Source organism: Vanacampus margaritifer, chromosome 19 (assembly GCF_051991255.1).
Source record: "Vanacampus margaritifer isolate UIUO_Vmar chromosome 19, RoL_Vmar_1.0, whole genome shotgun sequence".
Lineage (NCBI taxonomy): Eukaryota > Metazoa > Chordata > Actinopteri > Syngnathiformes > Syngnathidae > Vanacampus > Vanacampus margaritifer.
In genome coordinates this window covers 18089588-18113194 of record NC_135450.1, presented here as the reverse complement: position 1 = coordinate 18113194, position 23607 = coordinate 18089588, and the positions used below count along the sequence as shown (strand labels likewise).

Below are 23607 nucleotides of genomic sequence, written 5' to 3'. Positions count from 1 at the left end.
TCATATTTACTTAGGCTTTGGTTGGGATCGAACCCGAGTCTCCGAAGGGCGAGCTCCCTCTCGCGAGACACGCGTTTATCGCGATGGTTCAGGCGCGAGAGCGCCAAATCCTAACCACCATTTAATATAAATATTGGTAGAACGCAAACGTTTGACTACTCGAGGTAAACAGTTCATATTTGTGCACGTCCGATGCAGGGCAAAAACAAGAACGGTTTTTAACTTCCGTGAATGTGCTAATCCGTCGTTTCCCACTAGAGGGCGTCAAAGCAGGTGACTGCCGTTGAACGAGCTTGAGCAAGGAAGGATGCACGCGAGGTACGTGCAACGGTTTTGGCTAAGCGCTGTTTTTTTTCATGGCGTTTTTCAATTCATTTCCGCGCACTAGACTTGAACGTTTCTGTCATCGAGTCGGAGGCACAGGAAGGGGAAGAGGAGGAGGAGGAAGAGATTGTGGGGCGCGCAACGTCCAAGTGACATGTCCCGCCTCCTCCGTCCACTCGGCTTTCTATTGTCTTGTCAACAGAGTCGCTACGGGTTAGCAAGTGCGTTAGCATCATCCGGGCTGGGCAGAGCGGACCTTGCTCTCGCTGTTCGATCGGAGACGCGAGCACAGATTGTTTATCCGCAGGCAGAGGTCTGCGTCTTGCGGTCGCTCCGCCTCTCGAAGGCTTTCTGTCCGTCCGCGATGTCGTTCGGGGGCGAAGCGGCGACCACGCCGATGCAAAGCCAGGGATGTCGCTGCTAGATGCAAAGGGCTCAAACGTCGCTTGGACTCAACTTTCCGCACTCATTAACCCGGTTACGTAACCTTGTATTTTGGTCAGCCTGCGTGCAAAGTCGGCGTGAGCGGATGCTTCGCAATGTTGCTCAAATCAGCGATACGGTTCAGTCGCATGCTTTCTCAAATTCAACGGTTTTGTCCAGGCTTGCTTGCATAATAACACAAGGTCAGCATTAACCATAAGCAGATGTGCTTTCTATTCCGTGCACAATGCTCGTTTGTAGGTTGCTTTGTCGTTATTGTTGTTGTTGCACTGAGCATGACCGATGGGTGTTGACCAGCGTGTGTACGTCCGCTTCCCTGTGCAGGACGAGAAGGACGTGCAACAGCAGCCTATGAGACGCGCGTCAGGGACACAAAAGGTGGATGGACGCGCGCACGGGCGTCCACGTCTCCTGCACGCTCGTTTAGCATCCAGGACCAATGGAGAAGAGGGACAGGAAGCCGGGATACTTTGCCAGGTAAGGCTCCCATTTTGGTGCACACCCTCTTGGAATGGATTTGCCAGCTGCAAGTTGTTAGCTCGCACATTGGCGGAGTGGCTCACAGGTGGAGTCGGGTTCGTGTACAAAACGTCAACACGTTTCCGTAACATTTGCATTTACTCGTTGCTGTTGTTGCAAACCGATCATCACTCGCCGTGGCTGTCGTGATTTGCAATTGGACTTTCCGTCTGCTCCTGAAAGCCGATCATGCGAGAAGAGGCCGTGAAATTGTCACTTTGTGGACATCGTGGACATTGTGGACACTTACTGATGTCCGCCGCCGGCCCCGCGTCTGCTTCCAGCGGCCGACAGCTGCTGCATGTGTGAATAATCAAAAGAGGAAGACGTGATTCATTCATTTTGGAATCTCCTGCAAGTCCAGTTCTACGTCAAAGTCAGTTGGAATAAGGACAGAATATGTGCCTTTGTGCAAAACACGAGCCTGTTGTTGTTGTTGTTGTTTTTCTTCAAAATGGCCGTTCAAGGATGGCACAAAACTGCTGAACAACAAACCAACATGAATTTGAGCAACTCATTAGATTTTTTCACAAAAAACAACCCACTCAAATAGTTCATATTATTGAGGTACGTTTGTTTTGTTTATCTTTCCAAATCTGCCAAAAATGCAAGGACGTGGACTAAATCCCACCAAAGATGCTGCCGGATGCTGTGGCGAGGCCTCGTCTGCCAGAAATGAAGATGTCTGATTATGTTGACTGCTTGTTTGCGTTGATTTAAGAGCCGCACACGCTTGCTTCTGCGAACAGATTCCCAATTTGTGCCTTCCTTGCGTATTTGCAGCAGTTAGTTGCGTATGCAAGCTGGTAGGGAGAAAGAGGAGGGACATTTTTGAGGGAGCAGCCTGGAGGGAAACAGACGGCGTTGTCGGGAATGCAGATTCCTGAGCTGGCACACACACACACACGCACACACACACACACACACACATCCAGCGGATGAGTGTGCGTGGCCGCCCGAGGCGACGGGCGAGGCTTTATCGACCCCCATCTCAACTCTCCATTAAGAACACTTGGGATGTTTTTTTGCTTTCTTTTTAAGCGCCGTCAGCCCGAGCAGTGAAAGCATTTGACGGATGTCTTTCATGTTCGCTCGGCCGAGTCGTTTCCTTTCCCTCTCTTAGCGTCCATTTTGCGAGATCTCGTAAGCAGTGCAAGTAACGCGCTCATTTGCAAGTTTTGACGTGACATCATGCAGAAACCACTCATTCCAAGTACTCCCTTAACAGTCCAAAATGAATCATTTAAGCAAACTGGATTACGCGACGGTTGCGCAAACGATATCTGGTGAGGGTTATTTCATGGGCCCAAAAAAGTGGGCATCGAAGATTGAGGCTTTTTGCCGTTTTGACTGACTTCGACCGCGTTGATTAGTTAGCGAGTCACGTAGCGAGCGCTTCAGCTCTTTATATTTATTTATTTCTCAATTTAAATAAAACAAAACCCACTTTGTGTTGATTTTCCAGGCTGAAGAGGCGCAGACAGCTCAAGCAGAGCCAATCGGAGAAAAGCGTGAACGATCACGGCGCGGCGGTCATCGCCTGTCCGGGCGTCCCAAATGACAGCGAAGCCAACAAGAAGGCCGGCGTGCCCAGAACAACAAGCGCAAAAGCACCTGCAGGCTCCGGTAAAAAGACCCCCTGGAGAAGCCATTTTTGTTTTATTGCAGATTAACGTCGCTCTCCATTTCCTCGAATTTGTACTTGGTGTCGCTTTCACTTGATTATCTGCTGAGTGAAAAGCAGCACACGGACGGACGGGGCTTGCGTTCTCTTTTGTGGCAGGAGGTTATTACCTCATGCGGAAGTTGCGTGAGCCACGTCCTGCATTCGGTTGTAATTACGACAGCAGGCCACGTTTTAGCCAGCGCATTCTTTAAAGCGGAAATCGCACCAAGAAGACAAATCACGGATTTTCTCTTTGACTTTTTCGGCGTTTTCTTTGTCTTGCTGAAGGTTGCATTCGATCGCATCACAGCTCTTAAGATCTGGTTTTCATTTGAGGCTTGCATTGCAGAAGAATATCCACAAATTAGCGACCAATTATTTTATATATTTCTATATTATTTATAGTGATATTTTTTTATACCACAAATGAACAATTATTTATTTTATTATTCATATATACACTTGAAAGCTTTATGCAAAATACAAAATATGCATGACAGCTTCAGTTTTTTTTTTTTGTGGCGAAAGTGGCTAGCATAGCCGCCTCACATTTGGGAGGTTCGGGGTTTGAATCTACGTTTTGGCATTCCGTCCCATGTGGCCTGCGATTGACTTGGCAACCTGTCCAAGGTGTCCCCCCCTCTCCCCCCCCCCCCACCAGTCAGCCCGAATAGCGCAACGATAAACAAAATGGTGGCATGGCCGAATTATTAGCATCCTGCATCCCGCACAAGCGCACTCAAACTTGTCCAGTGTGCGTTGAGGCGGCCGGCGGTTGTCTTGGATGCTTTCTTCAAGCTTAGTCATGCCGCTGTTGGGAGCTGCAGTGTGAAGAGGGGGAGGGAGGGAGGGAGGGAGCGAGCACTCTGCTAATAGCGTCTGTGTCTCTTGGGCAAGAAGCAAATGCAGACTGCGGACTTTGGCAAGGCTCGACGAGTGAGCACGCGTGATAAGTGCGTGCGTGCGTGCGTGGGCGGGCGGCGAAGCTTTTGAGTGTAACGTCATGTCGCAAGCGGCTCCTGGCGTTCCATGACGAGGCGCAACCTTTTTTAAATGCTCGGTCTGTCTTCAATTGACGTCTTTCGTTAGCAGCGCGCTGGACGAGTGGTTAGCGCGTGTGCCTCGCAGTCTTGCGTCTTCAGCGTTACCAACTTGGCAACAAGACTTGTAGACAGCCGTTTGCAACCTTCAAAAAAGGGCTCGTGTTGCTGCTTTAGAGCGCCTTGTTGTCAACGTGAGTGCATGTTTGTCACGGAGAGAAGGCAGACGAGCCAGTGGAGGAAAAAGTGACGGCTAGCGTGTGCAGGTTCCAAAATGACAGCATTGCTCAAGTATGACGTCCGTCCAATGTTGACTTGTTTGTTGTCCTTCAATGTTGTCTCGCTCGCAGCTGACGGCTTTAAAAGTCACAACCCGGCAAAGAGGGAGAAGAGGAGACCACCGGGGACGGTGGACTTCATTGTGAGTCAAGTCGATTAGCGCTTCGCTGGCTGGCTCGCTCTTGGCTCGCCCACAAGCGTATTGACGGCGTTTTTGCCGTAGGTGGGACCGAAGGACTCCCTCAACAGCATCGCCCTCAACTTCAACGTCACCCCGAACAAGCTGGTCCAGCTCAACAAGCTCTTCTGTCGCAGCGTCTACCCCGGCCAGGTGAGGACCAGGAAGGGCCGTCTTGAAGGCAATTGCAATCACGGCAACGTTGTGGCGTTTGCAGAAACTGTTCGTCCCCGACGTCAGCCGGACCCCATCGGACTTTCAGACCGACTCGGAGGCGTCCCTCGCCAACGCTTCCTCTGTGGAGACCGCTCAGGTAAGCCAAAAACAAAAGTGCGAGGATTCCTTTGCTTTCAGCAGTTCCTTTTTAAAGCATGGGTGTCAAACTCCGGTCCTGGAGGGCCGGAGTGCTGCAGGTTTTGGAGCTTTCCCTCTTCCAACACAAGCTGATTCCAATCAGCAGGATCCTTATCAGGATTATGCTGATGAGCTGATCCAATGAATCAGCTGTGTCGGAGAAGGGAAACATCCCAAACCTGTATGACTCCGGCCCTCCAGGAGCGGAGTTTGACACCTACCGTATGTTTGAAAGGGAACAAACACACTCCAAAAGTTTCACAATGAGAAAATGAACATTTCCTGACGCATTTCACGCTGACAACCGGGTTTTTAATTCTATTTTTACATATTTATTTTTGTATTTGGTTTTTACTTTTCTAATTTTTTTCCCCATTTATATTATTTTTTTGTATGAAATTTTTCAAATTCAATTTTTTATTTTGGCCTTTTTGGTCTTCCATCTTTGTAATGCATTGCGGTAGGCAAGTGTACCTTATGAAGTGGCCAGTGTTTCGCCACGAATCACAATGAACAAATTTGAAATCCAGATATTGTGTAAAAATGGCAGTCAATAGCGAACCCTAACTTTAACGACAATGGGAACGTTGCGGCAATTTCCAGCAGTCTTCCTCCGTCCGGACCGGCAGGTCGGCGCGGCCCCTCCAACGCCAACTCTCCCCAAATTCCGAGGACGAGAGCCCGGCGACGGTGAAATTCATCAAGATGAGCTGCAAATATTTCACCGATGGGATGGTGAGACCTTTTCTTGCTTCGTCTGACATGTTTTGGACGTTTCCACATGAATTTTGTCAATTGTACGTACGCAGGCTGCTAACATGGAAAATGGCTTCTTTCATTGCCGCGGCCAATCGAACCCAAAGGCTCGAAAGCAAATTGCTCGTGACGTTGGTTGCCTTTCCGTCGGCAGGGGGTCGTGGGCGGCGTCCTGATCGTCACGCCCAACAACATCATGTTCGACCCGCACAAGTCGGACCCGCTGGTGATCGAGCACGGGTGCGAGGAGTACGGCCTGATCTGCCCCATGGAGGAGGTGGTCTCCGTGGCGCTCTACGACGACGTGTCGCGCATGAAGCTCAAAGACGCGCTGCCGTCGTAAGCAAAGCACAAAAGCATTTTCGCTCGTCCTGGTAGCACTTCGTTCATGCGCTTGTCCGAAACCCCCGCAGCCACGACTTCACCGAGCAATCAAATATTTGCAGACAAGCAATTCAAAAGTGCATTTTTCATAACTTTAAGCACCTCCTTCTTTTAATCATCACCATTAGAGAACTTCCTTCATACATTTTTTGTGATTTGTCTTATTAAAGCGGAAGTCAACCTTATGTGACCTCGCAAGTATAAATATGACATTCTGATGAATATTTTTATCCATTTCAGGCGGCGGCCATTTTGCCACTGTCAACTGAAGATGACATCACAGTCGCTCAGGGCTCGACCAATCGCAACTCACGTAGGGCTCATTTTGAGGTGTTTAAATTGATATATTTGCACTTTTTTTTAAATGACTCATTTAATCAATCTCGTTTGGTCCAAAAGGAACTTACATAATTGTAGTTTTTCAAATCATTATATTTGTGTTAATGTTTTTAAATGCTTAAACATGTTCTTGTTTTATACCAAAAACCAATTGTTTGAATAATCGTGATTTCAATTATGACCCAAATAATGGTGATTATTATTATTTTTCCATAATCGAGCAGCCACCTGTTTTCTGAAGCTGCGCTGTGATTGGTTGTTACTGAGCAACTGTGATGTCATTTTCACTCAACATGTGGCAAAATTGCCGCCTTCTGGATTTTGCTGCATAACTCAATTTCCACTAACGCAATATTAACCAGAATGACATATTTCCACTAGAACATATTTTTGTGCGGTTGACTTCCGTTTTAATGTCATCCAATATGTGTTTATTTGAGTTGTGTTGTCATTGTGCTCTTGCGTCCTTTCTTTTGGGTCCTTTTGTTTATTTAGTGTTTTTCCCTTTTCCATTTTCATCCTCACTTGACCCCATGACCCGCCCCTCGCCCCCGCAGCGACCTACCCCAGGATCTGTGTCCTGTCTACAGGCCCGGCGAGTGGGAGCAGCTGCCCTCGGAGCGGGACCTCAACCCCTTCCGCCGCTACCAAACGCCGGACGCCGGCAAGCAGCCCATCATCCTGGACGAGCTGGAGTCGGCCCTGCTGGAAACAGGTGAGCGGGCGCTCCGCCCCCTTCTCGACATCCGGAAGCCACGCGGCTCACTTGATGCCGTCGCAGTCAGCGCGGACGGCGAGCAGACCGACAAGTCTCCCTCGGACGAAGGCTTCACCGAGCTGGAGCCCGCCGTCAACGGGAGCGCCGAAGAGGCGGAGGGCGTGTCCTCCGAAGAGCCCGGCGGCGAGCGAAGAGCGCAAAGCCGCAAGTTGCCGCTTTGCCAGACGAAAGGGAAAGCGGAGGACGACGTGGACGAAGGCCTCGCCCACAACAGCTCCGTCGAGGACGGGGAGTCCATCCAGTCGTCCTCGGAGACCATTCAGGAAAAAACGACAACCCGAGTTGCCGAGTGTGCAGAGGGCGAGGAGTCCACGGCGACGCCCCCGAGACCCGAGCAACTCAGTGAGGAGGACAGACGCCGGGAGAGCTACGACGCCGAGGTCAAGTCGTGGCTGATGGACAGGATTCGGGCACCCATCAAAGGTACAGACAAAAGTCTTGGGATTGTATTTTCTATAAATGACATTATTTTCGTAAGATATGTTGTCTCTCGACCCATCGGCTAAACTGTCCATGGCGGGACTCAGCGTGTTTGTTGTAGAGCCCGACCGATTCATCAGCCGCCGATTATAATCGGACCATTATTGCCCTTCAAACGTCTGCCAAAACAGTCGCCCCTTAAAAAGTTATAATCGAAGAAAAACAAGGTTTCCGACGCTCTGAAAGTATCCTGAATGCACCATTTTGTTTGCGTGGCATTAGCAACAAGCAAGTGTGTAGCATATGGTTTTCTGGTTATTCTCTTCAAGCGTCCTTTAAGCTGTTTAGTGACATCCCAGTTGGAGTTAACTGTAAAAGTAAATACACGACCTTAAAAATAAAATCCACTGGATATTTAAATACAAAACTTGCTAGCCTAGCGCTAACACTAAAAGTGAAGGGAGGATATGCTAACAGGAAGTTAGCATCGACTTCACGAGTGTATTTCCTTCAAATAACGAATATCCACACTCAAATGTTGTGGAAACACGTACCCAAAGGTGAGATAACATTACGCAAAGGCACAAATTCTTCCCAATGTGTAAAAAATAAGTTATTTTCATAGAATTCATTCCTAACTTTCTTCTATACTGACTTTACGTGTGCACACCATGGATCCATGGCGCCACACTGCCCCCAAGAGGCCAAAACGCACAGGAACAGTCACCATTTGTTCGTACTGTTTTTTCAGTTGCTTGAGTATATTCAATTCTTATTTCACTTTATTTTGATTTTGTCATTGTCCTTTCAAGTTATATTTCAAGGAATTTCTTTTCCCGAAATTCAAGGACGCAATCGTGTAGTAAGAATGGTTTTCTTATTGCCATCAATAAATACAATACGCGTATCGGTTTGTTGTCTACGTGATCAGCTGGCGGCCATTTTAGGCCCCCAGTTGAACATCGGCCCGACTTCAGTGCGAGCCTGTGACTTGATGGCCGTCTGCTGCGCGCAGACATGCTTCTGTCCTCCGAGGAGAAGAGCAAGAACCCGCCCATGTTCCTCTGCTTCAAAGTGGGCAAACCAATGAGGAAGTCCTTCGCCAGCGGGAGGACGTCCAGCCCGGCGCACTCCTTGGGAAGCTCGCGGAAGAAGCCCGAGTACTGGTTTGCCGTGCCGCAGGAGAGGTGCGACCTTCCGCTCGTCTACATTTGGACAACAACGCCAATTGGAAGTGTGACGTGTGACGTGTGCGTGTTTTCAGAGTGGACCACCTGTACGCCTTTTTCGTCCAGTGGTCTCCCGACGTGTACGGCAAGGAGGCGCGGGAGCAAGGCTTCGTGGTGGTGGAGAAGGACGAGCTGGACATGATTGACAACTTTTTCAGCGACCCCGCCTCCTGCAGCTGGGAGGTCACAAAATGCACTCAGTGGACTTTTTTCCTCTTCAGAAAACAATTGACAGCTCAGATCATGAACGCACAATTTCTAGTTCTTGTTGTTGTGGTGTTTTTTGCACATTTGTCTTCAAACGTCTTAAAAAGCTTGGGATTTGTTTTCATTTAATGGCGGATGATTTTTGTTTCCAGATCATCACAGTGGACGAGGCCAAGCGAAGGCAAAGTTTCGGCAGCTGCGACGGCGAGCTGGCAGCGGACGGCCTGCCGTTAATGACCGACGCCAGCAACCTGCTGCAGGACACGCACGTGGAGAAGGTACGACAGCGTCACACCACAAAATGGCCCATAGTCCAAAAAACGTCCTTTTCATTCGTGTCATTGAAATGAAGACCACGAGCTACATGCTAACATGTCATGCAAAACACCAGTGACAGGCTAACGCAAACCAAAGAAGCGCCATCTTTGCACTGTAAATTTGTCCTGAATCCTGTTTAGAATTGTCCTTTTTTTTCCGTCCGTCCAGCTGTCGTGCCGCCTGCCGGCGCGCGTGCAGGGTTGCCTGTGGCGGCTGGCCTACAGCACGGGCCAGCACGGCACCAGCCTCAAGACGCTCTACCGCAACCTGCTGGACGTGGACAGTCCCGTCCTGATGGTCATCAAAGACGCGGACAGCCAGGTAGATACGCACCTGTGTCGTCACCTCACCTGCAATTGGGGCTCGAAAACATCCGGCCTTCTGAAACGTGAGCAACATGTCGCCAGATCTTCGGCGCCTTCTCCACTCATCCCTTCCGAGTAAGCGAGCACTGCTACGGCACCGGCGAGACCTTCCTCTACAGCTTCTGTCCCGAGATCAAGGTTTGCGCTTGCTGCATTTGTTAGCGTCCGTTAGCATTAGCATCCCTCCAAAGCGTTTCTGCCACCTGTTTGCAGGTGTACCGCTGGACAGGAGACAACTCGTACTTTGTCAAAGGCAACATTGACTCGCTGCAGATGGGCGGCGGCGGGTACGTTTTGATACAGTTCACAATCTAGCGTTAGCTATAGCTGAGGTGTGTCCAAACCATGGCCTAGGGGCCATTTGTGGCCCTCCACCTACTCATCAGTGGTCTGTGGCGATGGAGAAATAGGTGGCACTTGTACAAGTTTCTTTTATAGACTTTAGTGCTTTTATGCAAAGATACAAATAACAAAATATCTTTTCAAAACACTGTAAAAAATGGTAGTGGTAGTCTGAGAACTTGAAAGTGGCGCTTGCTTTCTTTTTTTCATTCTTCTGTTCGCATGCGGACCTCCAAATGAAAAGCCCCTCATTTATACCATCAGTCAATTGACTCATCAATGATATGTTTTGATTATTGAGCAGGCCTTTATGAAGCCAATAATTGGACACTTTTATAAACTGTCAAAAGTGTTCTGTGAAACATGACGTGACAAAATGGAAGCTAGGACACACAAAGACTTATTTAATTTATCCCTAAATAAATATAACAAATATATGCTGCAATGTAATTGGGACTTTTCTATTAAGATTATTATATTGGTGTATTTAAGAAAATCTAACAGTGTCACAACATTTCAATTAAAAGTCCAGGTTAAAAAACACCACCTAATCAGCATTTATTTGAGGTGAGGGGTTTATTTTTATTATTTTTGAGGTTTTGTTTGCGAGGCCATATTTGAGGCCTTTTGTGCTTGTTTCTCTTCCTGGCGTAGCGGCCAGCTGGGTCTGTGGCTGGACGCCGAGCTGTACCGCGGCACCACCACCAAATGCGCCACCTTCAACAACCAGCCCCTCTCCAGCCGCCAGGACTTCAACATCCACAGTCTGGAGGTGTGGAGCTTCCAGTAGCCGGCGCCGTGGGAGCTTCCAGTAGCCGGCGCCGTGGAGCTTCCACTAGCCGGCGCCGTCTCGCACACCTTTCCGGCATCTTCACAAACATTGCACGCGGCGCTCGGCGTTGGGCGAGGGCGCTCTCGTGGGTTCGCTGCATGCAGGCTGCCTCGATGCCACCGCGTGAGAATAAGGTCGACTCCCAAAGCTGGAGCTTCACCAACATTTAGTTTTGATTTGCACGTCAGCAAAATGTCACAAACATCATTTGCAGCGATCCCCGTTTTGTGGCAGGCGATGATGTCATCCGTCACAAAAGGAGAAATACTGCAAAAGTTTACACATCCCGCACACTAAAAACACTTTCATCAAAACACACTTTGTAACATGCTGTCGAAAGGTTGCACTTATGAAAATGCGCTTCAGTAGTATTAGTAATCATGTGACCCGAGTCCTACTTTTAGTTCTCACACTTACGATTCTCCCATATGAAAAAAAAAGAAGATAAAACGGGAGGGAAATTGAAGTCGAAGGTTATTTTAAAACTGGCACATGAAGGAAAATGTAACAAAAGTCTGCTCGCTTAAATGTTGCCATTTAATTAACATCCAATGCCACAAACTGCAAGAAATACAAACAACATAGAATTCAACTTTGTACATTCAAAGAGAAATGTTCAGCTCTGCCAGATGTCTGCTAGCTTGATGACGACCTCAAGTGAAATCGGACAACTCATACGAATGAAGCAGCAACACATGGAGACAAAAAGAGTAGTAAACGTTCCAAAATGTTGAAGCAAACCATCCAGTACGCACGCACTCGTCGTCCCACAGCTTAGTTGAGGAACTTTTTCAATCCGCGGCGATATATCGGGGTTCACTTTCCGAATGATGGCACCTAAAAGATGCACTCACAAATGCACTGACTGTGTTTACAGTTGGATACAAAACGTTTCTGTTGTGGGGATGGCGAGACACGAATACACAAGCTCATTGCTGCCACCTAGTGGAAGAACGTTTAATTGGTATCTTGATTGATTGTCAATGGATGTCAACGGAGGAGACGAAAACGAGACATTTTTTGCAGTCGATGGAATTTTTGTGTTTATCATGTTTGTGACTTACTGGGTTCAACTAGCGGCCATGTTTGAATGTACAACTGATGACCACAAAGGAAGTGCGGCGGCTTTTGTGTACGTTAGGAGAAAAAATGGAAGTGAGATTTGTCATTTCTGCATTTGAATTTATGGAATAATTGTTTGCAAATTGTGCACTTCCTCTCCTTGCATCTGTCGAGCGAGCCTGTTAAGTTACAATTCCTCGTCAACGTGTTTGGCCGACCAAATATTTCTTTTCATTTCCTGGATTTTATACTCCTTTACATTGTGTTGGTTGGATTTCTACGAGCAATGCTATTTTTTTTACGCTTGTACTTTTCTAGGGCTCTTGTGCTTTCCAGTATCGATTTTGTGACCGACGCAAGCCGACAAGCACTAGACAAAGAGGATTTTGTTGTTGTCCTGTTTATGGTCGTCAAAAGCCTGGAGAGAAGAATCGCCGACTTGATTGTGGCTTTGCACTAGACCGGATGCGAAGTCGGTCTTTCGATTGAGACCGAATGTGGTCCCGGCGCCGCCGCCACGACAAAAACGGGAAGCCGTCGGGGGGTTTGACAAGCCACCAACTGCAAACATTTCACTCGGACGTGACACTGCTTGGGAAGCGCGTGGACATTTTGTGCAATCGTCACGTGCCATCGCGATGCCACTTGTGTGCAAATGAGTTGTGTTGTTGTCGTGGTGACTGCGAATGTGCCCCAAGTCGTCTCATTTCTTGTGAATTCCAAATCTGCTGTTGTCTTGCTTTCTGACTGAGGCTTTATTTATTGGGTTGTTCGTGCAACTACATTAAAATAGGAATAAATGTTGCATACGTATGTCAATGCTTAAATTGTGTTTGGTGTCGTGCTAGTCATTTATTCATTCCCACTGAGAACACGAAAAATACCGAATATATTGTGTTTATTAATCATTTGCAAGACGTGTTCAACTACAATTTAGCTCAATTTGGCTGCATTCTTTAGAAGATCAAGTCAATCATTTGAAGTCAAAAAATGACATTTATCAAAAAGGTAATTGCATTTTGGGAGGATTTGGGGGGGGGGCTCTTTTTTCAATGAACTTTATATATATATAAAAAAAACGTATACGAAACGTGGACAAATTGAACACATACATTGTATAAAACATTTTTTTAAGTACCTAACAAAATACTCCAGGGAGGTTACAAAGGATCTACTGTAGAAACTAAACAAAATAAAAACAAACAGATATAGAAAAAACAAGATGGAAAGTTTGCCCGTGGAATTGTTTTGACAGCTTTTACATTCGTGTAGAAAAGGAAAAGTGCACTTTTATAAACATAAAAACACAACGAAAGTTAGTTTCTTGAGTATGAATTTGGATCTATGAATATAAAATGTTTTTCTATGAATAACATTTTGCTACCGGGTTTGTGCTGATGGCGTCACGAAATAGAAGGAAGGACACTCTTAGGTGTTTCTGTTTCGAAAGTGAAAACAAAATGGACACAAGCGAAAAAGATTGGTGTACTTTTTGTATGATCGCCAACGGTCAAGACCAAGAAGCTCAAGTTTTAAAAAAGGTAAGAAAACGTCTTTCGGGGGAAATTGTCATTCGAAGCCGGGATGACACAACCAGGAAGTGAATGTTTTTCTTTACATTGCAAATGCAGTAGAATGTCACGACTGTTTAATTAGCGCAACTAAAAGCACAAAAGGCTTCGAGGTGAAATACTCATAAATTGATTTTAAAATCGTACCTAAACGTAAAGTAGTACTTAGTTTGTAATACTAGTTTAATTTGCCCGGCGGTGCGTTCAAGGACTTTAGTTACACATGTTTACTCTCTTGAGAATAAGGAACTGTGGTTTCACGAATATTGCTCTCCCATTTTCTATATATATATATATATATATATATATAAAACAAAAAACCTTGCCCAGGTTATGGAGCTTGTAAAAGTCCCTGAACGCACCACGGGTTACATTTTTCCAAGATCTGAGGGACATTTGTGGGGCCTTAAAGATGCTTGTTTCACTGATTGACACCTCGTGGTGCGTTCAGGGAATATAGTTTAACTGTGATTCCCCCGCAGGATCAGGAGCTGGTGTGTTTCCGAGACATTTGCCCCGCCGCCCCTCATCATTACCTGGTTGTTCCCGTTGAGCACATTGAAGACTGTTTCTCGCTGCACAAGGGACACGTCCAACTTGGTCCGTGTGTCTCAAATCACATCGAAGTTCACATTCTTGTAATAATGCTGCATCATAAAACTTCGACCTGCTGTCTTGCAGTGGAAAAAATGGCTGACATGGGGAGAGCCGTACTACGGGACCAAGGAGTTGCCGATATGAAGGACGTAAGGTAGGACAGAAAACACATGTTGCCTTCAGTGGTTCACTTTTGCCATCTTTTGTCACATTACAAACATGAAATTAATTTTGCAAATGGGTTTAAAAAAAAACTAGTTGCTACACCTTATAAGGATGTGATTTTTTTTGACTTGACTTGGAAAGTTTTTTTTTTATCAAGATATTTTCTTAACACCTCAAAATGCAACATGAAAAAATGAAATATGATTTTTCTTTGCAAATAATTAAAAAAAAATCATGAAATGTATTACTTAAAAATGTATTAAAAATAGAACAAGTAAATATTTTACATCACCGAGCAACATGTTTTTTTTTTTTTTTAATAAAAGGCTAAAAATATATATACTTATGTGTCTATTTGTTTTTCTTTTTTTCTATTTGTTTCTTGATGACGCTGTCGTTGACAAACGCGTGTTTTGCAGGATGGGATTCCATCAGCCTCCGTACACGTCAGTCCGTCACCTCCACCTCCACGTTCTGGCACCGGCCAGCAAGATCACAGACATCTTCCTGCTTAAATTCCTACCCGGAACCTTGTCCTTCGTAGACGTGAGTGGCGGCCATCTTGGCTTTCTGCATGATTTGGGCTAGGAATGACATCCGCTCTTCCTTCTCTAATGATGGATCTTTATTTTTTCTAGGAAAAGAAACTGAGGAAGCGACTGCAAAGTGTTCCCCCCCCCCCCGTCAGAACGGCCAATTTCGGAAAACGGAAGGAAATGTGATCGTCGTGATGAAGCAACAGCATGACAGCACGACTACCACGAGGGCTGGCTCCCTCTACATTTTGATTTATGCTTATTTTACATGGACAATACTTTTTAATAACATCATGATTTGAGATCTTCTAAAAAGTGTTCCGAGTTTAACCTTTGGCCTACTATGCGACTGCAGACAACAAACATTTTGCATTCATTGATTACCTTGTAGGTTTTATTAAATTTTTTGTGCTTTTGTCTTTTTGTTTTTAATTCCGGTTCCCACATCATCTGAGACCATATATATAAAGATTGACTTTCTGTGACACTCGAAATGACTTAACTGGTCAAACTGCCCAGGCTTAGAGCGTTTCAGGAAAAACTTGTTTACGTCGACGTCTGGGAAATGATGAGATGTCCGGGTGCCCGCGAACGCACCCTGGCTCAATCTGCTCGGTCATTGACAGCTGATTCACTACAACCTACTTCAGTTCATATCGCTTCCAAATGGCCACTCAAATCGCCGCTGACGATGACGAATGTCCTTTTTGCCAGATCGCCAACAGCCAAAGTGACACCGAAATCCTCATGAGTGTGAGTAAATGTTCTTCAGTGAGTACTTTGGGTGTTGTTTTGACTCTTGTTTGCGTGCAGGATGAGGAGCTGCTGTGCTTCCGGGACGTCAAGCCGGGCGCTGGCCATCATTACCTGGTCATCACCAGGTCGCACATCGGCAACTGTAAAGCTCTGCGAGAGCAACACATTCCCACAGGTAAGTGGGAAAGTTCACCTTGGTTTTGCTTCTGTGGAATAAATAAAGTTGCGAGCGAGAAGGATTCGTTTGAAGCCAGGATAGCAGTGGTAGCTTTAATTTACAACTTCCGATCGTTCCGTAATGATAACTTTATTTGTTGGTGTATGAAATCAACTTTCCCTGTAGAAATTTTTTGAAAATGATTTGGGGTATATGCGCGGGCATAATCCCCAAATCGAGGCTGCAGGAAGATAGAAGTGACTCTACTGACACCAAGTGGTGGACAACTGTCATTGACAGCCGAAGGATTAAAAAACATGTTGAAAAAAAAGTAGCTACAATACAAAAATAAAAACAATTTGGGATTTTTTTTCTGTTCCATGTTACATCAAATTACAAATAGGTGAGTGAAGCAGGTTTAAATTATTATTATTATTTTTTAAAAACAGCTGATAAGTGAAATTGTGAATGTGCAATTGCAAATATGCAGTGCTTCCTCAATCAAGTGTCGTTTGTGTGGATTTTCTGACTTTTTGTGGTGCTTCATGACTACAATGTGATGTTTTTTGTTGATAGTGGAGCGCATGGCTGAGATGGGAAGATGCGTGTTGGAGAAAAATAAAGTGCGAGACCTCACGGATATAAGGTGAGTCGCAATTCCACATGGAAATCCAGAAATCATGTTGAGAATCTTTTGCGGCAAACTTCAGGCTGGGCTTCCACGTGCCTCCGTTCTCGTCGGTGGCTCACCTGCACCTGCACGCGCTGGCCCTGGCCAGCAAGATGAACGAAAGCTCGCAGCGGAGATACGGCCCGGGTTCGCACTGGTTCATCACAGTGAGTGACGGCAATGGCGGCAATTTTTGGCCGACTCAACACCCTCACCACACTTTGGCTCCCGTCTTGCAGGTCGACCAAGTGCTGGCCCAGCTCAGAACGCGAGGCAGAATCAAATAAATTCTTGTCAACCTGCCATCAAGAAAACACAAATATTCATCGTGCTGAAGTCATTCCAGGGAAAATGTCTGTCAAATGCATTTTAGGAGAGTTATTATAATCACTATATATATATATTTATATAATATTTTTTAAGTTTTAGATTGTTTTGGTAATATATTAAAACATTTAATTGCTATGTATATATATAAAATGTCTTGTTTAAAATCATTTTGTATATTTTTTATTCAAAAATACAGAAAAAAACATCCATTATCTGAACAGCTTATAAGTCCTTGCCATATAATATTGTTACATTTTTGTGTTGTTTTTTTGTTGTATTTTTGATCATTTCAGGGTTTTTTGCTAACAATATTTTGTTATAGTCGGTGAAAATGAAATATTTCACAAATTAAATACGCTTTCAAGTAGGTACATATATTTTAATTTAAAAATGATATGTTGTAGTCCAAACTTTTAATGGGCAGTGTATGTATTTTTTAATGTAAATATAGTGCAATGACAGATGTCAACCACTTGGCGTCAGTAAAGTCATTCCAGCTTCCTGCAGCGTTGATTCAACTTGTGTCTCTATTTCAAAAATATAATTTAAATACTATCTACCATTTATTTTGAGGAAAATCCGCAGGACACTACATTTTAAATAAAGATTTTATTTATTTATTTTTTAAAAAAGAGTCTGAAGCGAAAATAGAATTGAAGAACAAATGGAAAGTCAGCAGTTTAAATGACGTCCAGCCAATAGGATCCTTGATTGATTTCAAATCGTTAGTCAGAACTGCTCATTCTCGTTTTGAGTTGATTGCTGCGTTTGCTTGTACACTCAAATGTTATTAACCATAAGGTAAGATGCTGAATTAATAATTATTTGCCACACAGTTTTAAAACTTTGATATTGAAGGCGTTACTCTATCCGTTTGTAGGCTCCTGGAAGCGAACTGCGGTCACTTAAGCGATGTTATTGTTAGCTAAATGATTGTTAGCTAATCCAGTCGAGGCGGTGAACAGTTTTCAGTTGACTTTAAACTGACAAACAGAATGTCGAACTGTAGGATCCGACTACAGGAGCCGCCAAGCGAGTGAAACGTAGCCAAGTATGCGATTAAATGACGGAATTGGTGAGTTGTGTTTGCATTGCTTTCGCTCCCATTGTTTGGATTAGCCAAGACTATCCATTCATTTCAATGTGTCAGCCTAGCCTAGCCTAGCTTAGTTTAGCCTAGCCGCTTCTTGGCTGTTTGTTGTGTTGTCTTATGTGTCATCATGCGATATTTCTCTGAATATGATCCATCAAGTGATTGAAGGGCTTTAAGGCCCAGTCTCTTAGTTAGTATTTTGTCTTTTTTTTTTTTTTTGTGTAGTGAACCCTTCAATATCAACAATACTATATATTTTTGTATAGTTAGACATGATTTGAGCATTAAAAAGGGAGGCAATGATAATTCTAATGTTGCTTTGGAATGTTTGATCATGTGTGAAAACCAGATTATTGATTTGATCTGCTTTTATGCAGGCCAGTTTGTGAGGACAAGCTATGAGCCTAATCTGGTCCTGAAACCTGGAGACTCTGCCCGGAGTTTGAACCTTCACTTCTCTGGTCGTGCTGGTAGGAGGCTGCATCTTTGTGCAGCCGCTCCCTTTTATTATTATTATTAGCAGTAGTAGTAGTAGTATTTATTCTTTTCTGGCCTAAACACTATCAGAAGCACTCTTCTACATTTTTAACCTCCAACCATCCATTTTTTTGTACCTCTTACCTTCCTGACTGTCCACCCCAGACGAGGTTGGGTACACCCTTGATTGGTTGCTAGCCAATCACAAAACCCGTATTCACGCTCACATTCACTCATTGTTGCTGTTCGATGCTGTCGGTTCTGTTGAATGAACAATAAGACGCTGAGTGTTCTCTCGAGGGAGTGTCGACATCTTTACGGCACAGCTACCAGTTAACGAATCCCTCTGCCCCTTATGTCTCCCTGGGGGGGGCGCGCGCAGCAGCAGTATTGTTTGACTAGAGCATAACGATACAGATGAGGACACACAACACAACAAGTATCATTTGTCTTTTTTATTTTACCACAAAGAGAAAAAAAGAAAGCTATACAGCAAAATTGTTAGAGGCGAGCCCCTGAAAGGAATGTTTGTGTTTTTGTGCTTCGGAAATTTAAAAAAACAAAACAATTTATTTGTATAACTTACTTAACATTAATCATTATAGAAGTTGCAGTTGCGCTCTGTTCACCTTCACTAGAGTAGTTTTTTTCTTCTTCTTCTTCTTTTTTTTCTTCTTCTTCTTATTATTATTATCATTATTACTACTACTGCACTACTACTACTACTACTACTACTGTATCCCCTACTGGCCAGGATTGGCTACTGCACTTATAGGCATATGCTCCTTGCCAGGGTCAAAGGTTAAAAGAAAGATGGCCATCTCAGCTCAAGTTGGTGTTTTTTGAAAGCATTACTTCATGACATCCAACGCATTATTTTGACATTTTGCAATAACTTGAACGATTATGACAGTTAAATAGCATCAAGCTGCTTCATCATCGTCATCTCCTCGCCGGAACAAACAAACGCTAAGTGAACGCTTTGAAGCCCTGCTGACATCCGCACCTGCTTTTGAATTTATGATACTAAATTGGAACCTTGAGAAATGGCACAAACAAGACAACAACAAAAAAAAGCTGAATTAAAAGTCCAAAAATCATGAACCAAAATAACGCAGGACGAGCAAAACATACGAACGGCCCTGGTGCGGAACTTTGCACACCCTTGCAGTAAACTTTCAAGTAGGACAATATCAGCACGAGTGCACGATGATGATGATGATGAAGAAGATCGAGAGCAAGCTTTCGGCGTCTCTAAGGTTCAATTACGCCACCACTATGACTCCATTCGGTTCGGCCTTCATTAGTGTCGCCTGCCTTGGTGCACGACTCCTCAAGTGTGTGTGTGGGGTGCTGTTATGTGGCCACACACACACACACACACACACATACACACACACACATTATTACTGAGTATTGGCATGCCCAAACATGTACGTACATACAAAAGTGTAAACGCTTTGCTTGCTTGAGCGCGGGGACTCGCGCATGTTTCCCCATGGACCAGCAAGGACACAAGCAAACAGGAAGAGGAAGCGGCCCCCCCCCCCCCCCCAATTTAGGAGGATGGACGATGACGCACAAATCATGACGAGGACGCAGAAGGTCGTAGACAAATACGCAGGAGCCGGATCAATATTCGGCCGTGGAGGAATGAGCCAACGTTGGTTAGAGAAGCACAGTTATGCTCATCAGTTGTCATTGGGCCTCGGTTGCTATGGCAACTGTCTGATGCTCTGTTGACAAGTGGCTCAGGTGGCTCCTCTAATAGATACCCCCCACCTCTACCAACCCCCCTTTGCAGAAGTCACTTCTGGTGATTGGTCATGCCTCAGCCATATTGAGATTATTATTTTTTGGGGGTAGGGGGCCTTACATGGGGGTTGGCGCCATGGCAACTGATATTTGGCTCTGCCCCACCCAAAAACAAGAATGCCTTCCCTCAGTGTGCGTCAAGGTCATTATAGTTGGTGGAAAAACAAATGTAGTAACAAAAAAATGTAATTGAAAATACATTTTTGTTAAAGAAAACAATAATAATTAGTAACACCATGTAGTGTTGAACTAATAATTCATTCATTTAAAGAATTGATATCAAAACTATGCCCCAAAAAAAAAAAGTGTTGTAACCTCACCTTTATATATGTTTTTGTAATCGTAGGTCACTAATTACACGACTCACATGTTAGTTTCCAAAGTTCAATGCTAAACTTAGCTTTCCATGCTAACTTCAATGTTACCTCTAACATTAGCTTCAACGTTACTGCTAATCTTAGCTTCAGAGGTTAGCATCCAACATTAGCTTCAAATTTGTAGCTTTTTCGTATTATTTTTATTATTCAGAGAATGATGATCTAAGAGTTGGAATGATGTGATGAAAATAGGCTAAAAAGGAGAAGCTGCTGCTCTTTTAATTGACTTGGAGTGCGCGATTAAGCTTTCCCTAATCTGAGCCGTGATCTGCAGCACATGGCGGCCGACCCGATCATCCGCGCTCACCTCATCACACCACATGACAACACTTTGTAATCATATTTTCCGCCATCCCAGCGCACTTGCAGGCAGATTACGCCAGCTCTTCTTCTAATCAACGACGGCAGCAGTTCCCAAACAACGGGACATCCTGTTCTTCTGAAGGTGGCAGCTGAGCGGGCGCTTATGCCAACTGACTCGGGGCAAAAGACAAGTTCTTGACAATTCTGATCCTACGTCACAAGTCAAAATGGCGGTCTTACACTTAGTGAATTGACTTTCTCCGCTCGCCATTGGACTTCGGATCCTTGTAATTTGATTGGTGAGGATTATTTTGATTTGAAGATGTGATGAAACGTAAAAAGTTCGATACGGTACCATAATAAAGGAAAGTTGACCCGCACAAATTTGCAATTCATGGAAACCCTGGTTTAATCAGTTGTGGGGTTTTTTTTTCTCAGATCGTGTTTTTTTTTTTGTATCATGACAATGATAATAAACATTGGCTATTTGCAGCCGAGCCTCGTCCACTGCACGTTGATTCCGATATTGTGTACAAGCTAATGGCTAGCATAGGATAACCAATTAGCCATTTAGTGAGGTGATTTCGGTGAATGCTAGAATGAGAAGGTAGGAACGTTGTCTTTTATACACCGTGTCCGAGAATGATACACTTTTCCCTTTTCTGACTAATAAGAGGTGAAGTGCAGCGTGTTACCGCGACTGGTATGCCACGATCTCGAGTGTCCTCTTTTTTGGGGGGTAAAATGACAACAATTGTAGTCAGTTTGGTTTTTATTCTTTTTGGACATTTAGCAAAAGAGTGCAGAAACATCCAAAGCAAAACGGCTACCAATCACAATAAAAGAAAGCAAAACGGAATCAATTGAAGTCACGATTGCATCCAGGTCACAGTTGAATTGCTAAAAGTCACAGTAAGCACAGCCTTCATTTTACACGCAGAGCAAGAATGTATCTGAATAAATACACAATAAATACATAAATAGGAGCAAAATAGTGGCAATACAGAAGGCTTTGAGCGGAACCTTTAAAATAAATAAGAGAACATTAAGGCAGTGATACAGCAAGAGTTTCTAGTCCAAAGGCATTAGTGGTTATGCTAGTTGCTTTGTTTTGCTACTTTACAATCTAAAGAGCCAAAAGCTCATTAAAGCTAAACAAACGTCAGCGTGCTAACAGCACAAAACCCACCAAATATCCTCCTGGGGCAAAGGCACTGAACCCCCCCTTCTATTTGATTGGGTTGTTATTACAATTATTTTTTCTCTTAACCTGATTTGAATGCTTTCCCTTTCATTTAGATGACAGTTTTGGAAAAACGAATGACACTAAACAGCAGGTAAACAGACACATTGTTTCCGTTGAAGGAGATTTACAGCCATCATTTGTCATCAGTGGCTTGCGGCTGAGCTGAAGCCGGACTGGTCGCCAATCGCTGAATTAGTCGCATAGAGACGACGGGCTGGTCACGACACGCCTGCGGAGTCTCGAGTGGAGCAACCTCAGAACCGCGAGATTGACGCGCTGACCACTCGCCGGTGGTGCCGCGGCGGCAGGTGCAGCAGCACGACGTTACCGTCCTCGGACGGGTGGCAGCGGTTGACGTGGCGGGTGAGTCCGGGCGAGCTACGGAGGACGGCCGGGCAGTGTTTGCAGCGAAAGGCACGCGGTGGGCGGTGACGTTCTGTGCCGGGCAATGCCTCGCCGCACATCGGGCACGTGTGCGCACCGGCGGCGCCGCTCAGGTCCACTGGGACTTGAAGCGTGGCCACGTGTTTTTGTAGACAGGTGTGACGCTTGCACTCGAGCAGCTCCTCCTCTTCGGACTCGGACGGGCCAGGGACCGACGCCTCCGCCGGCCGTCCTTTCTGCTCCGTTTTGGGCTTGTGCCAGCGGCGGTGCGACGCCAGATTGGCAGGGCAGCTGAACACCTTGTCGCACTCGGGGCAGCGGTACTCCACCCGGACTATTCTGGAGCAGCGGTGCTGGGCCAGCCCGAGTGGGTCGGCGTATGCTTCACCGCACAGCTGACACACAAACTCGCCACGGCGGGGCGCGAGGTTACCGCCACTCGGAGAGGGGCGCTGCTCCATCGGAATGGCCCGGATCTTCAGCCCCAGAACGGGCGAGGTGGTGACGTCATCCTCAAAGTGCAGCTTCCGGACAGTCTTGACTCTCTTGGCGGCAGGTTTGACTTTGCACTCGGGGTCGGCGGCCCGCTTGGTGACGCTGCTGGAGCCCATGTTGAAGAGGTGCCCCAAGGCGGTGAGCGCGGCGGCCGCCGCAGGAAAAGCTTCGGCCGACACCGGCGAGGCCAAACCCGAACCCGGGTGTCTCTCGGTTTCCCGCTCTGCACTCACCGGCCGCGTCGGGCTGTAGAGTGCCAGATATGCCCCCTCTGGGATGCCGAAGCGGACGGCTTTGCTCTGGCGCTCTGGTGCCGCCGCCAAGGCCAACGGCGGCACCGGCCAATGGGTGCGCATGGACGGGTGCTCGCGCTCTTGCCCTGAACCCCCCAAAGGCTTCCGCTCCTCTGCCTCATCCTCACACCGCGAGCGGTACGACACCAGGTTGACTCTCTTGCTCCTCTTGACCAGGAAGCCTCTCGGCATGTTGACCAGCTTAAGGCACTTTTGTGGCTGAGTGGGAAGTGGGAGGGGGGGGTGGGACTCTGGGACTCTGGGACTCAGGGAGGGGTCCAGTCTTGGCGGGTTCTGCTGGTGCTTAACAACTGCACTCTTTTTAAAGCCGCATGAATTTCTTCCTCCTCCCTGTTGCTTCATCTGCAACCAATCAGAGGGAGGTTACCCCCTCCCCCATTCTCCCTCTTGGGCTTGGATGAGCGTGCGTGTGTGTGTGTGTGTGTGTGTGTGTGTGTGTGTGTGTGTGTGAGGGGGGGGGGGGGGCGGTTTGGTGTTGTTAGGGA

At 45.9% G+C, this 23607-nt stretch overlaps 4 protein-coding genes across 10 annotated transcripts; 3 read left to right on the top strand and 1 right to left on the bottom strand.

Annotated features, from left to right (window-relative positions):
- The first annotated feature begins 179 nt into the window (after positions 1-179).
- On the top strand, positions 180-12663 carry ncoa7b (nuclear receptor coactivator 7b). 7 transcript variants are annotated; one of them, XM_077552744.1, is made up of 18 exons: positions 180-318; positions 1093-1245; positions 2753-2913; positions 4344-4414; positions 4496-4603; positions 4668-4763; positions 5411-5539; positions 5715-5899; positions 6185-6274; positions 6841-6998; positions 7065-7484; positions 8497-8668; positions 8746-8893; positions 9070-9195; positions 9404-9556; positions 9643-9738; positions 9814-9887; positions 10597-12663. In XM_077552744.1, exons 2-18 carry the CDS (start codon positions 1208-1210, stop codon positions 10730-10732), a joined length of 2361 nt encoding a protein of 786 aa, XP_077408870.1. In that variant the 5' UTR covers positions 180-318; positions 1093-1207; the 3' UTR covers positions 10733-12663. The 7 variants fall into 7 exon arrangements, with proteins under 7 accessions (XP_077408870.1, XP_077408867.1, XP_077408872.1 ...); XM_077552741.1 differs by having other exon boundaries at positions 5408-5539; XM_077552743.1 differs by lacking the exon at positions 180-318 and adding an exon at positions 329-801 and having other exon boundaries at positions 5408-5539.
- Positions 12664-13067: 404 nt separating this feature from the next.
- LOC144039897 (adenosine 5'-monophosphoramidase HINT3-like) lies at positions 13068-15122 on the top strand. Its single transcript, XM_077553635.1, has 5 exons — positions 13068-13377; positions 13890-14007; positions 14089-14158; positions 14589-14715; positions 14808-15122. The coding sequence occupies exons 1-5, from the start codon at positions 13234-13236 to the stop codon at positions 14889-14891; spliced, it is 543 nt and encodes a 180-aa protein (XP_077409761.1). The 5' UTR covers positions 13068-13233; the 3' UTR covers positions 14892-15122.
- A 141-nt stretch (positions 15123-15263) lies between these two features.
- Positions 15264-16768, top strand: LOC144039898 (adenosine 5'-monophosphoramidase HINT3-like). Its single transcript, XM_077553636.1, has 5 exons — positions 15264-15458; positions 15519-15636; positions 16195-16264; positions 16329-16455; positions 16528-16768. The coding sequence occupies exons 1-5, from the start codon at positions 15372-15374 to the stop codon at positions 16573-16575; spliced, it is 450 nt and encodes a 149-aa protein (XP_077409762.1). The 5' UTR covers positions 15264-15371; the 3' UTR covers positions 16576-16768.
- Positions 16769-21107: 4339 nt separating this feature from the next.
- insm1a (insulinoma-associated 1a) lies at positions 21108-23558 on the bottom strand. Its single transcript, XM_077553633.1, has one exon. It carries the CDS (start codon positions 23462-23464, stop codon positions 22184-22186), a length of 1281 nt encoding a protein of 426 aa, XP_077409759.1. The 5' UTR covers positions 23465-23558; the 3' UTR covers positions 21108-22183.
- Positions 23559-23607: the final 49 nt, after the last annotated feature.